This window comes from Leucoraja erinacea, chromosome 20 (genome assembly GCF_028641065.1).
Source record: "Leucoraja erinacea ecotype New England chromosome 20, Leri_hhj_1, whole genome shotgun sequence".
Taxonomy (NCBI): Eukaryota; Metazoa; Chordata; class Chondrichthyes; order Rajiformes; family Rajidae; genus Leucoraja; species Leucoraja erinaceus.
This window is the reverse complement of record NC_073396.1, coordinates 1717556-1733257: the sequence shown is the minus strand read 5'-3', so window position 1 is coordinate 1733257 and position 15702 is coordinate 1717556. Positions and strand designations below refer to the sequence as shown.

The window sequence follows — 15702 nt, the reverse complement described above, 5'->3', positions numbered from 1 at the left end:
TCAGCGAATCATATGTCTGTTAATGTTCCCCCCCACCCCCCCCCCCCCCCCCCCCATTCATAACAACTTACAAAACCATGCTTTACATTTTAATATTTATCTGTGTATGATATTATCTATGTAAATGTATACATGTGTAGGAAAGAACTGCAGATGCTGGTTTAAATCGAAGGTAGGAACAAGATGCCGGAGTAACTCAGCGGGACAGGCAGCGTCTCATCGGAGAGAAGGAATGGGGTGAGACCCTTCTTCGGATCGATGCTGCCTGTCCCGCTGAGTTACTCCAGCATGTTTGAGAAGGAACTGCAGATGCTGGAAAAATCGAAGGTAGGCAAAAAAATGCTGGAGGAACTCAGCGGGTGAGGCAGCGAATCTATGGAGCGAAGGAAATAGGCGACGTTTCGGGTCGAGACCCTTCTGGAAACTCAGCGGGTGAGGCAGCGTCTATGGAGCGAAGGAAATAGGCGACGTTTCGGGTCGAGACCCTTCTGGGTCCATAGATGCTGCCTCACCCGCTGAGCTTCCCGAAACGTCACCCATTCATTCGCTCCATAGATGCTGCCTCACCCGCTGAGTTTCTCCAGCATTTTTTGTCTACCTTACTCCAGCATTTGGTATTTTATGTATATTATATATTTATATATATATATATAAAACCTGTGGTTTCTTTTGGAAACTTTGAGTGTGTGTGTGTGTGTGACTGGACTCCAGCTCCAGCTCCAGCTTCCATCACAAATTTCTTAATGCTTAATCCTTTGTTGAGTTAATGAGTAATTAAGCTGGGTGCGTAAAGAATTGCAAAGACTGTGTCGGTGAAACGCGAATGCAGAAAATTAAAAGAAGGCAGTCCATCTTCTAAGTTGCAGGGTTGAAGTGGGGCAGAAAAGCCATTGGGAATTGGACAATAGCAAAGGCCCTTTTGGGGGCCACTGATCTGTGCAGTTGACTGGGCAATTGGGGGCATGAATTTCGTTGTCTCTGTACTGTACATTGACAATGACAATTAAAATTGAATCTGATTAAAATTAAAATTGAATCTGAATTTGGCAAACTCAAATTCCAAATCTAGCCTTCTTGTTTTTTTTTGGTGGTGGTGGGTGAGGGTGGGGGTGGGAAGTGTTTTTCCGCTGGAAACTCAGCGGGTGAGGCAGCGTCTATGGAGCGAAGGAAATAGGCGACGTTTCGGGTCGAGACCCTTCTGGAAACTCAGCGGGTGAGGCAGCATCTATGGAGCGAAGGAAATAGGCGACGTTTCGGGTCGAGACCCTTGCGGGTCTCGACCCGAAACGTCGCCTATTTCCTTCGCTCCATAGACGCTGCCTCACCCGCTGAGTTTCTCCAGCATTCTCCAGGGGGAAGTGTTTTGTGAGATTTCACACGCATCTCACACTAACCTGTCCCCACTGCTCCCCGCTCAACACTGCCTCTTAGCATGTACTCGGTATCTTTTGAACTATGTGACTGATCGAATCGATTCCATTGTCCCATGTGTGGTGTGGCCTTTCAGTAAGATGTTGCATATTTTGCCTTTTCATTTCCCCCCTTTTCGCCGGTAGCATTTAGGGCCCCTCATCCAACTCACAGTAGCCATGGTAACTGCACACATACACATATGGGCGGAGTTGGCGTCTGGGTAAGTCGACAGATCCATCTGCCATCTCACGAATGATGCCGGAGGCGTGAATCTTTATTTGACATGTTGTAATAGTCGATGCTCTTCTTTATCGGGACGCCTGTACTTGAGTGTACGTATTAGCTGCCTGATAGGCACTGATTATGACTGATGATGATCTTGACCTTGTGCACATCTTACTCAGAACGTTGACTCCATATGTGTCCTGTAATGCACCCCTTTTTTGACCATGTTTTGTTTAAACGCTTGAATGGTTTTTTGTTTAATTCTTGCAAATGGAAACAGCTCTTGTTCCAAGTATTGGATGCTCAATGTGCTTTAGAATGGTTCTTCTTACGCCCAGGGTCATGTTGCACAACCCTGTTCCGTTCCATTGGTCATTCCCCCTTACTGTTCCTCGGCAACCCTCCTTCCCCTTTGCCACCCGCATGCTTCCGTCATGAGGGAACTTTGTCATTTTCCTTTCATTTAACTCTTAACATGCAAAGTAGTAGCATGCGTCCAATGACGAGTCTTAGCGGGATTGTTCGATTTGCATTTTAATGTATTTTTCAGAAATGTTTCAATTATGCTTTGTTGAAAATAGCGTGTGTCATGAAAGTAAATGTACCAAAGTAGTCTGTGTGACCCTTGTTCTGCATCTGATGCCCTTTTACCATGTAGATATGCATTAGTTAAATGGAAGTGTATGGTGAACAATGCATGACTTCTAAACGTTAATACCATTGCCATTACTCCGCTGCTAATATAGACATCTGTTTGCTTAGGTTAATAATGCCACAGCACGTGTCATGACAAACAAGAAGGCTGTCAATCCTTACGCAAACGGTGAGTTCTCAGGTTTGTGTCCCCGCGTTCCGTTTAGTTTAGTGCGCCAACGCGTGTTCCGCAGATGATGCTGTACGTAGATTTAATCAGGCCATGTGCAAGAAGGGACTGCAGATGCTTGTTTACACTGAAGATAGACAGAAAATGCTGGAGTAACTCAGCGGGTCAGGCAGCATCTGTGGAGAACATGGATAGGTGATGTTTCACAGAGTGCTGGAGTAACTCAGCGGGTCAGGCAACATCTCTGGAGAAAAGGAATGGGTGACGTTTCGGGTCGAGACCCTTCTTCAGACTGATGTGGAGATGGGGGAGGGGCGGGAAACCCGCCCCTCCCCCACCTCCACATCAGTCTGAAGAAGGGTCTCGACGTCAGTCTGAAGAAGGGTCGTCAGGTAGGCATTGTGGCATTTACACTAGCAACCCAGCCACTTCTCTGCCGGAGATGAGAGCAAAAGTGGACACAGAGTGCTGGAGTAACTCAGCGGGTCAGGCAGCACCTGTGGAGAACATGGATAGGTGACGTTTCACAGAGTGCTGGAGTAACTCAGCGGGTCAGGCAGCATCAGTGGAGAACATGGATGGGTGACGTTTTGGTTCGAGAAGGGTCTGGGTCAAGAAGGAAAGGATCTGAAGAAGGGTCTCGACCCGAATCGTCACCCTTTCCTTCTCCCCAGAGATGCCGCCTGTCCCGCTGAGTTACTCCAGCTTTTTGTATCTACGGTAAAATCAGGCCATACTCAAGTGTAACAGGTGGAGCAAAGGGGAAGATACAGAGTGCAGAATATAGTTCTCAGCATTGTAGCGCATCAGTTCCACAGACAAAGTCCAATGTCCACAATGGGGTAGACGTGCATCGGACAGTACCCTAGCTTGATTGGATTGAGTGACTGGAAGATACAGCAGGGAAACAGGCCCTTCAGCCCACTGAGTCCAGGCCGACCATCGATCACCCATTCACACTAGTTCCATGTAATGTTACAGCCACTCATTAACCTACAAAATCACACGTCTTTGGGACCTGGGAGGAAACATAGAAACACAGACAATTGGTGCAGGAGTAGAGGCCATTCGGCCCTTTGAGCCTGCACCGCCATTCAATATGATCATGGCTGATCATCCAACTCAGTATCCCGTACCTGCCTTCTCTCCATACCCTCTGATCCCCTTAGCCACAAGGGCCACATCTAACTCCCTCTTAGATATAGCCAATGAACTGTGGCCTCGACTACCCTCTGTGGCAGAGAGTTCCAGAGATTCACCACTCTCTGTGTGAAAAAGGTTTTTCTCATCTCGGTTTTAAAGGATTTCCCCCTTATCCTTAAGCTGTGACCCCTTGTCCTGGACTTCCCCAACATCGGGAGCAATCTTCCTGCATCTAGCCTGTCCAACCCCTTAAGAATTTTGTAAGTTTCTATAAGATCCCCTCTCAAAGTCCTAAATTCTAGAGAGTATAAACCATCTATCCAGTCTTTCTTCATATGAAAGTCCTGCCATCCCAGGAATCAGTCTGGTGAACCTTCTCTGTACTCCCTCTATGGCAAGAATGTCATTCCTCAGATTAGGAGACCAAAACTGTACGCAATACTCCAGGTGTGGTCTCACCAAGACCCTGTACAACTGCAGTAGAACCTCCCTGCTCCTAGAAACATAGAAACATAGAAATTAGGTGCAGGAGTAGGCCATTCGGCCCTTCGAGCCTGCACCGCCATTCATTATGATCATGGCTGATCATCCAACTCAGTATCCCGTACCTGCCTTCTCTCCATACCCCCTGATCCCCTTAGCCACAAGGGCCACATCTAACTCCCTCTTAAATATAGCCTGCAATCAATGTCCCTCCTATACTCAAATCCTTTTGCTATGAAACCTGAGTTCCCGGTGGGAACCCACATGGTCACTGGGCGAAACTACACACAGACAGCGGTCGAGCTCAGGATTGAACCCGGGCCTCTGGCGCTGTGAGGCAGCAGCTCCACCCGCTGCGCCAACGTTAACTCCCTCGTTATGGCTTTTGTCATTTAGTGGAGGCAAGAATTTAAAAAACACCTTGTGCACGTAGCAATACGTCGTGCAGCGATTTCTCACGGTAGATGGGCAAGAATAATGTAAGCAAGTTGACGTAATGGTGATCCACCCACACACAACATCTCTGTGTAATGAAGAGATGCACAACAAGACTCAGGGAATGATTCTTGTTAATGAACAAAGTGCGTGCCTTGCAACGGGACATTGATTGCAGGCTCGTACAAAGTCTTGCCTTGCATCGACCACAAGTGCTGCAAGATATTCAGAGTCTGATATTCAGTCTGCTGGTCAAAGCACTGCCCTCATTTATTTACATCCGAATGCACCACCTCGCACTTTCCTGACGTTTCAATCAATCTGGCACCGACACATCTTATCAATACATCCCCGTTCGATCGTAACAGTCTAGTCTTGCAAAGAACACTTTTGTGGCCTCTGGTGATCTTGGGATGAGCTGCAAGTTCCTGCACATTCTCCTCAAAGCTTCCATCGATGTTGGAGTCATATTGCATGGAAACAGGCCCTTCGGCCCAACTCCCACACAGGCCAACATGCCCCATCTACACTAGTCCCACCTGACCACGTTTGTCCATATCCCTCCAAACCTGTCCTATCCATGTAACTGTCTAACTGTTGCATTACTAGCTGCCTCAACTACCTCCTCTGGCAGCTTGTTCCACACACCCACATGTGTTTTAGGAGCAACTGCAGATGCTGCAAAATCGAAGGTAGACAAAAATCCTCCAGCATATTGTGTTTTGCGCAAGATTCCAGCATCTGCAGTTCCTTGCGTCTCTGACTCGTTTCATATGACTGAAGAAGGGTCTGAAGAAGGGTCTCGACTCGAAACGTCACCTATTCCTTCGCTCCACAGATGCTGCCTCACCCGCTGAGTTTCTCCAGCATTTTTGACTCCCCATTTCATTTGACTGATTGATGTCATTTTCTTTAAATAACAATATTCGAATTTTCTGTCGGGAACTCATCAACCTAGACCAGCATCACCCAAGTCATTTCCACCAACAATCCGTCTCTCTGATGGGTGGGAAAATGTTTCAAAGGATCACGAGCTTTACGAGAAAGAGTTCGACAATATTATTTTAATGATGCACCTCAAGTCAAAATACTTCATTGTGTTGCTGGCTGCCCCCATGATAGAATGCCAGCAGCACTTGAGTAGTCTCCAGCAGAAAATATGCTGCACATGCTGAAGGAAATGGCCATGACAGTAATTTAGAGTAAGGACATAGAACAGCTTATTGAAACATATAAGATTGTTAAGGTACACAAAAAAGCTGGAGAAACTCAGCAGGTGCAGCAGCATCTATGGAGCGAAGGAAATAGGCAACGTTTCGGGACGAAACCCGGAAGGGTTTCGGCCCGAAACGTTACCTATTTCCTATAGTGGAGATTGTTCAACTCTTTGCATGGAGCGAAGGAAATAGGCAACGTTTCGGGCCGAAACCCTTCTTCAGACGGTCTGAAGATACCTTCGATTCTCCAGGATCTGCAGTTCCTTCTTAAACACTAAGATTGTTAAGGGTTTGGACACGCTAGAGGCAGGAAACATGTTCCTGATGTTGGGGGATCCCAGAACCAGGGGCCACACACACAGTTTAAGAATAAGGGGTAAGCCATCTAGAACGGAGACGAGGAAACACTTTTTCTCACAGAGAGTTGTGAATCTGTGGAATTCTCTGCCTCAGAGGGCGGTTGAGGCAGGTTCTCTGGATGCTTTCAAGAGAGAGTTAGATAGGGGTCTTAAAGATAGCGGAGTCAGGGGATATGGGGAGAAGGCAGGAACGGGGTACTGATTGGGGATGATCAGCCATGATCACATTGAATGGCGGTGCTGGCTCGAAGGGCCGAATGGCCTCCTCCTGCACCTATTGTCTATTGTGTATAGTATAGCACTGGAACAGGGCCTTTGGCTCCCAGCGTCTGTGCCAACACCAACTAATCTGGTCTGCCTGCACGTGATCGATGTACCTGCCCATTCCCTGCTTGTCTCTATGCCTATCCGGGCTCCTGAGCACCACTGTTGTATCCTGAAATGGGTCGGGGACCTTTCTTCAGTCTGATTGGGGTGGGGGAGAGAAAACTGTAAAAGTGCTGGGGGCAGGACAATGGTGGGGGCAAGTGAATAGTCCCGACCCCGAAACATCACCTATCCATGTTATAATAATAATAATAATAATAATAATAATAATAACTTTATTTATAAAGCGCTTTTAGACAACATCAGTTACTACAAAGTGCTGTACATGGGAAGTCAACAAAAAGTTATTACAAACTACTAAAACCATTCAGACGACAGGACTATAAACACAGTAAAAATTAAAAGACATTAAAAGCACTAAAACAGGAACAAAGTCTCAGCCAGTGTCGAAAGCCAGTGAATAAAAGTGAGTTTTTAGGGAGGATTTAAAGATGGACAGTGAAGGGGCCTGTCTGATCTGCAGCGGCAAGGTGTTCCAGAGTGCCGGGGCAGCAACAGAAAAGGCTCTATCCCCTCTGAGCTTCCGCTTAGACCTTGGTACCTCAAGGAGCAGCTGATCCAGATCCATGTTCTCCAGAGTCTTCTCTGGCAAGTGATAGCTGGATACAGGTGAGGGGTGAAAAGGAGAAGGAAGGGTGTCAGGCAGGGACAGATGGGGAGGGGTAGCGCGTAACGCAGCAGGGAGGGGGTAAGAGTGGGGAAATAAAGGGGGCAAGTGGGACTTGGGGATGAGAGATGAGCTTAGGGTGGAGAGGAACGGAGCATGGTGATGGGGGGGTGATGGGGGGGGGTGGGGAGGGGGGGGTGAGGGAATATGTGCATTGGGCAGGGGAAGGCAGGGGGAAAAATTCTTAAGGGTTTGGACAGGCTAGATGCAGGAAGATTGTTCCCGATGTTGGGGAAGTCCAGGACAAGGGGTCACAGCTTAAGGATAAGGGGGAAATCCTTTAAAACCGAGATGAGAAGAACTTTTTTCACACAGAGAGTGGTGAATCTGTGGAACTCTCTGCCACAGAGGGTAGTTGAGGCCACACAGTTCATTGGCTATATTTAAGAGGGAGTTAGATGTGGCCCTTGTGGCTAAGGGGATCAGGGGGTATGGAGAGAAGGCAGGTACAGGATACTGAGTTGGATGATCAGCCATGATCATATTGAATGGTGGTGCAGGCTCGAAGGGCCGAATGGCCTCTACTCCTGCACCTAATTTCTATGTTTCTATGTTTCTATGGAAGCGGTTGCAATTGTAGAATTCAATGTTCAGACGTTTATAAATTCTAGGAGCAGAATTAGGCCATTCATCCCATCATGTCTACTCCGCCATTCATTCATGGCTGATCTATCTCTCCCTCATAACCCCATTCTCCTGCCTTCTACCCATAACCTCTGTCACCCGTACTGATCAATGTTTATAGCGTAGGACTGTGTGGGAAGAATTTGGGTGCTTGTTCCCAGAGAGACTGACTGGTTTAGTTTAGTTTAGTTTAGAGATACAGTGCGGAAACAGGCCCTTCGGCCCAACTAGTCCGCACCGACCAGCGATCCCCGCACACTAACACTATCCTACACACACACACACACTAGGGACAATTTTTACATTTACACCAAGCCAATTAACCTACAAACCTGCACGTCTTTGGAGTGTGGGAGGAAAAACCGAAGATCCCGGAGAAAACCCACGCAGGTCACGGGGAGAACGTGCAAACTCTGTACAGACAGCGCCCGTAGTCGGGATCGAACCCGGGTCCCTGGCGCTGCAATGGGCCAGTCCCACTTAGGCGACTCATTAGACGACTGCCAGGGACTGGTTTTTAATGAAATTCACCTGGCGACAGACCACGGCAGCAAAAATTGTCGCCGGAAAATTTTCAACATGTTGAAAATCGTTTAAGTGGAACAGGTCCATCAGGCAGCGACTCTACCGCTGCACCACCGTGACCAACGCGTGTCAATAATCTCTCCCCAGTGTGGCCTTTACCCTGAACAGTTGACATGGAAGGGATGGCTGAACACAATGCTGGCATCATAGTTGGAAGCAGGATGTAGAGAACATTCCTCTAATGCAGCCTAACTACGTTACGTGTAGTAGTGTGAGCAAGGAGGCCTCACGGCTGAGAACTTAGCAGCAGATTGGGCATTAACCAAGAATAAATGTACTTCTAATGCCAACCAAAGCTGGAGAACAATCCCACATCTCATGTTACGGTCCGCCATGCCAGCAATTAAATATTGGCTGGGTTGCGATGAAGATCTAATTATACGCCACCTTCATTTCACATTGGGATGGAGAGCACTCTGGCAATCCAATGGCAATTGAAGTTAAAGCTTTTTTTTTAAATCTCGGCCGTCGAAAGGGCTGGAACACAATCCAAGTTCGGAAATTGATCCATTTGCAACAAAGCTTTCCAAAATTAAAATAATGTTAAACTATGCTCAGAACTTTTAACAGAAAGGTTTCAAACAGACTGGTGGCTGAAAAAAGATTCTGTGCATTTTACAGTTGAAAAGAAACTCAAGATTGATATTCAGAATTCAACTGGGTTACAAGTTCCAGTGGGAACTTACAACACTTGAGTCTGAAGAAGGGTCCCGACCCGAAACGTCACCTATCCATGTTCTCCACAGGTGCTGCCTGACCCGCTGAGTTACTCCAGCACTCTGGGAAATGTCACCTATCCATGTTCTCCACAGATGCTGCCTGACCCGCTGAGTTACTCCAGCACTCTGAGAAACGTCACCTATCCATGCTCTCCACAGATGCTTTCTATCTTTTATTTGTCTATGTTTCTATGCTGCCTGACCCACTGAGTTATGGTGCAGCAGCATCTATGGAGCTAAGGAAATAGGCAACGTTTCGGGCCGAAATCCTTCTGGAAATAGGCAACGTTTCGGGCCGAAACCCAGAAGGGTTTCGGCCCGAAACGTTGCCTATTTCCTTAACTCCATAAATGCTGCCTGACCCGCTGAGTTACTCCAGCACTCTGTGTCCCCCAAATGCTGCCTTACCCCCTGAGTTACTCCAGCACTCTGTGTCCACCAAGAGTCCATCAAGTTTTATTGTCAAGTGTCCCAGATAGAACCACGAGATCCTTACTTGCAGCAGCACCACAGAATATGTAAACATAGGACACTGTAAACAATATATTAAACAAGAGTTTAAAAACGTTCCGTGTGTGTTCAGGAAAATGTTTGGGATAATCTGGTCCCATGTGGTGCTGCAGTAAGTAAAGGGGCTGTCCCACTTGGGCGACCTAATTGGCGAGTTTAGAAGAGTTTGAAATAATGACTGTTGAAGACCTCCTTCAACCTCCTTCAACTATGTTGAAGACCTCCTTCAACCTCCTTCAACCTCCTATGTTGAAGACCTCCTTCAACCTCCTTCAACCTCCTTCAACTATGTTGAAGACCAGCTTCGACTAACTTCGGGAAAATTGGACACCGAATAGTGGATAGTGAAGAAGACCTCCTTCGATCCCCTTTGACCTCCCTTCGACTGATGAAGACTACCTTCGACTACCCTCGACTACCTACGACCAACATGCCGACCTACTACGACTAAACCTACGAGTGAAACAAGTATCGATTTTTTCCATGGCGACCTTTTTTCACTCGCGGGCATTTTTTTAACATATTGAAAAAACTGCCGCGACCTAGCTGAGGCCTCGAGTACGCGGAGACCACTCTCGAGCATGAAGGAGAGTTACGAAGACCTCCTAGGACCTCGTGTCGACCGTGCTGCGAGTGTGAGCACTCGCGGATTAGGTCGCCCAAGTGGGACAGCCCCTTAAGAATCTCACTGTCCCACAATAAAACACTCTGAGCTCTTGACTCATTTCCTCCAACTTTCACCCCAGTGAGTGCAGGTTATATTGGCAGCGTTTGTACATGGCTTGTCCCTGCACAGTTTCTTTGACAAAGGAGCGGTTTTGACAGCACAGATCTGCTGCCTTTGTGACGGGGGATGGTTGATAGGCCAGATGGTTGACAATCCAGGCCACGTCTCGTTCTCAGCACCTCCACGAGTTCTCCGCTGACCTACTTGTCCTGTTCACCGCCGCCCGCAGGCCACACCGGCCTGGTTGTCCAGCCAAGCGGACTGACCAGTGAGTGACAAATAGGTCTCGAGTGGCATCTGCTGTTGCTGCCACCTCTCCGATAGCTCTCTGACAGCAGGCTGCTGACAAGGGGACACAGTCACACATCCCTGGTGATCTGACGTTAAACAGTCACGTCAGGAATCCTCCATGTAGGGAATAACACCCATGGTCAGCTACGACCGAGGGGAGGCCACAGAAGGAGGTGGTCTGAAGGTAGACACAAAATGCCGGAGTAACTCAGCGAGACAGGCAGCATCTCTGGAGAGAAGGAATGGGTCACGTTTCGGCTTGAAACCCTTCTCCCCAGAGATCCCGCCCGTCCTGCTGAGTTGCTCCAGCCTTTTGTGTCTATCTTCGGTTCAAACCAGCATCTGCAGTTCCTTCCGACACATTCTGCCTGATGATCTGGAACAGTTTTACAAGATTTAAATAATTCCCAGGGTGGAGGTGCCCCAAAACCACAGGCCACGGCTAAACGGTGATCGGGGGAATGTTTAAAGAATGATTGGTGCATGGGGTGCTGCTGGTGGAAGGTACAATAGTCCTGTTCAGTTGTTTAAGAAAGAACTGCAGAGGCTGGAAAAACCAAAGGTGGACAAAGATACTGGAGAAACTCAGTGGGTGAGGCAGCATCTATGGAGCGAAGGAATAGGTGACGTTTCGGGCCGAGACCCGTAAGGGTCTCGACCCGAAACGTCACCTATTCCTTCGCTCCATAGATGCTGCCTCACCCGCTGAGTTTCCAGAAGGGTCTCGACCCGAAACGCCACCTATTCCTTCGCTCCATAGATGCTGCCTCACCCGCTGAGTTTCCAGAAGTGTCTCGACCCGAAACGTTTCGCTCCATAGATGCTGCCTAATAGGTGACATTTCGGGTCGAGAGGACACTTGTTTTTGATTCCTCTACCCTGGGTAAAATACTTTGTGCATAGCAGCGCCAGAGACCTGGGTTTGATTCCGACTACGGGTGCTGTCTGTACGGAGTTTGCACGTTCTCCCCGTGACCCGCGTGGGTTTTCTCCGGGTGCTCCGGTTTCCTCCCACACTCCAAAGACGTGCAGGTTTGTAGATCAATTGGCTTTGGTACAAGTGTAAATTGTCCCCAGTGTGTGTAGGATAGTGTTAGTGTGCGGGGATCGCTGGTCGGCGCTGACTCGATGGGCCGAAGGGCCTGTTTCCGCGCTGTATCTCTAAACTAAACTTAACTTAAGATCATGAAAACAAAAGCTTTCCACTACCTCAAGGCAGGTGACAATAATGAACTTGTAGCACTTTGGTGAAGATAGACACAAAAAGCCGGAGTAACTCAGCGGGACAGGCAGCATCATCTCTGGAGAGAAGGAATGGGTGACGTTTCAGGTCGGGACCTTACTTCAGCATTTCGTGTCAATCTTCGGTGTAAATGGATTTAAGAGAGAGTTAGATAGAGCTCTAGGGGCGAGTGGAGTCAAGAGATATGGGGGAGAAGGCAGGCACGGGTTATTGATAGGGGACAATCAGCCATGATCATTTTGAATGGCGGTGCTGGCTCGAAGGGCCGAATGGCCTCCTCCTGCACCTATTTTCTATGTTTCTATGTAAACCAGCACCTGCAGTTCCTCACCTCACACAGCACTCACTGGATGTCAGCTGTAGTTCCCCCTCCACTACAACAAGAGATCATAACACATCAGGTAGAAGCAACGTCGTTAGACTTGATTATCCAAGATAATTAAGTCTCGGCACAAAGCTCATAGACGAGACAATGCAGGGCTTAATTGCTGTTATTCTCATGATAAATGAAGACTTGCCCACGTCAGGAGTGGAAGGTTGGATGATCCAACTATCAGAGGGAGTGGGATGCAGATGAAAAACGAGGCAACCTTTCAGCTGTGCACATCGATCTGAGTCTCCGAGGATTTTTCCTGGACAAATTGAGAGACCATTAGCGTAACTTAGCGTCTGGGAGAAATCTGTCAGGTCTTTGTTGGCCATGGCTGCAGCATACGAGTTGCATTCAAATCACTTAAGACTGGGAGCCCTAATGGGAGAGTAATCAATGCTGCTCTCACATGGAAAGGACTTTAATTAGATGCATGGGGGCAAAGCTGCGAAAGGGGTTTAACGAAACCGCGCCTGACTTTCTCCCAGATAAGGCTCATTATTTATATTTGTGACAAAGATGCCCAAACTCAGACGCCCGCAACAGCAGGATGCATTAAAGGCCTGGGAAAGATGTCAGCCCGTAACACGGACCTGCAGATATTCTCATTAATGTGCATCTCATCTCCAGCACAGTCTTGAAAGAAAAACGCAGTGATTAGTAGACGTGGGAATTCAAGTGTTCGGCAGCATGTGCTTATAGCCCGGCACCAGTTATTTATATTGGGAGAAAACATGCAGCAGTGCCATTAGCAGAATACTAGTTATGTTCTCTATTTTGTAACCCAGCATCTAAAGTTTGGTTTAGTTTAGTTTAGAGATACAGCACAGAAACAGGCCATTCAGCCCACTGAGTCCGCGCCGACCAGCGATCCCCGCACAGTAACACTGTCCTACACACACTAGGGACAATAGACAATAGACAATTGGTGCAGGAGTAGGCCATTCGGCCCTTCGAACCAGCACCGCCATTCAATGTGATCTAAAGTCTAAAAAAGTGACCCATCCATGTTCTCCACAGATGCTGCCTGACCCGCTGAGTTACTCCAGCACTCTGTGAAACGTCACCTATCCATGTTCTCCACAGATGCTGCCTGACCCGCTGAGTTACTCCAGCACTCTGTGAAACGTCACCTATCCATGTTCTCCACAGATGCTGCCTGACCCGCTGAGTTACTCCAGCACTCTGTGAAACGTCACCTATCCATGTTCTCCACAGATGCTGCCTGACCCGATGAATTATTCCGAACGTGAGTTACTCCCCCAGATGCACTCTGTCTGTGAAACGTCACCTAGCCATGTTCTCCACAGATGCTGCCTGACCCGCTGAGTTACTCCAGCATTTTGTGTCTATCATCATAATGAACCAGCGTCGTATCGGGCCGAAACTCTTTTGGAAATAGGCAACGTTTCGGGCCGAAACCCTTCCGGGTTTCGGCCCAAAACGTTGCCTATTTCCTTCACTCCACAGATGCTGCCTGACCCGCTGAGTTACTCCAGCACTCTGTGAAACGTCACCTATCCATGTCCTCCACAGATGCTGCCTGACCCGCTGAGTTACTCCAGCACTTTGTAGCTTTTTATTTGTAAACCAGCACCTGCGGTTCCCTGTTTGGCTGCATAATTAGTTTTTACTCTCTGATTACTGAAGTCCATGTGACGTAACCTCATTTCCTTCTCTCTGTGTCTTCAGGATGGAAGTTAAACCCAGTTGTGGGAGCAGTGTACAGCCCTGAATTCTATGCAGGTAAGGCAAACTACATCCATTCTCAATCCATTGGTCCCATACTGTCTGTCAATGCAGCCTGGTGTCTGTAATGAGCCTGTCCCACTTAGGTGATTTTTTGGGCGACTGCAGACGACTGCTGCAAAATCTTCAACATGTTGAAAATGTTTTGGTGACAATTGTTGCGGTCGTAGGTTGTCGCCAGGTGTCGTAGGTGAATTCCGTAAGAAGTCCCCGGCAGTTGCCTAAGTGGGACAGGCCCATGAGGCTTCTGCTCCTACTCATCTAACTAATTCCAAGAGACAAAGACAGTAATAATTGTACAGGTGAGCTGCCTCCACCTGTTCCGCAGGTACAGTGCCTTGGCTCCATGTCACTTCATCAGTGAATGTGTACTGCCTTTGCATAACGGAGGCAAAAATCTAACGTCATTCTTTAAATTGTGTCAATTGCAAGCAGGAGCGAATGTGATGCCACAAACCATTGCTGCGTCTATCATTTGGCTGTGGGGCGTGTGGAGAATATCTAACTGCTGCTTAATTTGGGTGCCATCTTGGTACAGCGAGCCTGTTTCATGGGATGATGTCTGCGTAAACCTGCCGTGGATCTTGTAGGTGTTGCAGGCCGGTTTTTGATTTTAGTTTGGTGTAGAGGTCCAGCGCGGAAACAGGTCCCTCGGCCCACCGAGTCCGCGCCGACCAGCGATCCCCGCGCACTAACTCTACCCTAGGGACAATTTACATTGAAACCAAACCAATTAACCCACCAACCTGCACGTCTTTGGAGCGTGGGAACGGACCGAAGATCTCGGGGGAACCCCAGGGAGAACGTGCAAACTCCGTACAGACAGTACCCGTAGTCGGGATGGTACCCTATTTACTAGAATGTTGCCTGGGTTTCAGCAACTAGGTTACAGAGAAAGGTTGAACAAGTTAGGGCTTTATTCTTTGGAGCGCAGAAGGTTAAGGGGGGGACTTGATAGAGGTCTTTTAAAATGATGAGAGGGATAGACAGAGTTGACGTGGATAAGCTTTTCCCACTGAGAGTAGGGAAGATTCAAACAAGGGGACATGACATGAGAATTAAGGGACTGAAGTTTAGGGGTAACATGAGGGGGAACGTCTTTACTCAGAGAGTGGTAGCTGTGTGGAATGAGCTTCCAGTGAAGGTGGTGGAGGCAGGTTCGTTTTTATCATTTAAAAATAAATTGGATAGTTATATGGATGGGAAGGGAATGGAGGGTTATGGTCTGAGCGCAGGTATATGGGACTAGGGGAGAGTATGTGTTCGGCACGGACTAGAAGGGTCGAGATGGCCTGTTTCCGTGCTGTAATTGTTATATGGTTATATGGTTATATGGTTATATGGTACCCGGCGCTGTGGGGCAGCAACTCTACCGCTGTGCCACCGTGCTGCCCTTGATGTCAACATATTATGTGTCACGCTGTTCCCCGGTGACCTGTTCTTCACTGCACTGAATGTCATAGACTCAGAGTAATACAGCCTGGGAACAGGCCCTTCGGCCCAACTCGCCCCTTCTGCCCAACATGTCCCAGCTACAATAGTCCAACCTGCCCGCGTTTGGTCCCTATGAATGAATGAATGAATGAATGAATGAATGAATGAATAAGTTTATTGGCCAAGTATATTCACATACAAGGAGTTTGCCTTGGTGCTCCGCCCGCAAGTCTATTCCCTCCAAACCTGTCCTATCCGTGTACCTGTCTAACTGTTTCTTAAACAGCGTGCACAATGT

At 48.0% G+C, this 15702-nt stretch overlaps 1 protein-coding gene across 9 annotated transcripts in view; it reads left to right on the top strand.

Moving 5' to 3' along the window:
* Positions 1–15702, top strand: part of rbfox1 (RNA binding fox-1 homolog 1) — an 899382-nt gene that overhangs the window by 808603 nt on the left and 75077 nt on the right. For all 9 annotated transcript variants that reach the window (XM_055651004.1, XM_055651005.1, XM_055651001.1 and 6 more), the window contains 2 exons: positions 2401–2461; positions 13914–13967. In XM_055651004.1, coding sequence (XP_055506979.1) covers positions 2401–2461; positions 13914–13967 — 115 coding nt within the window. The remainder of the gene's footprint in view (positions 1–2400; positions 2462–13913; positions 13968–15702) is intronic.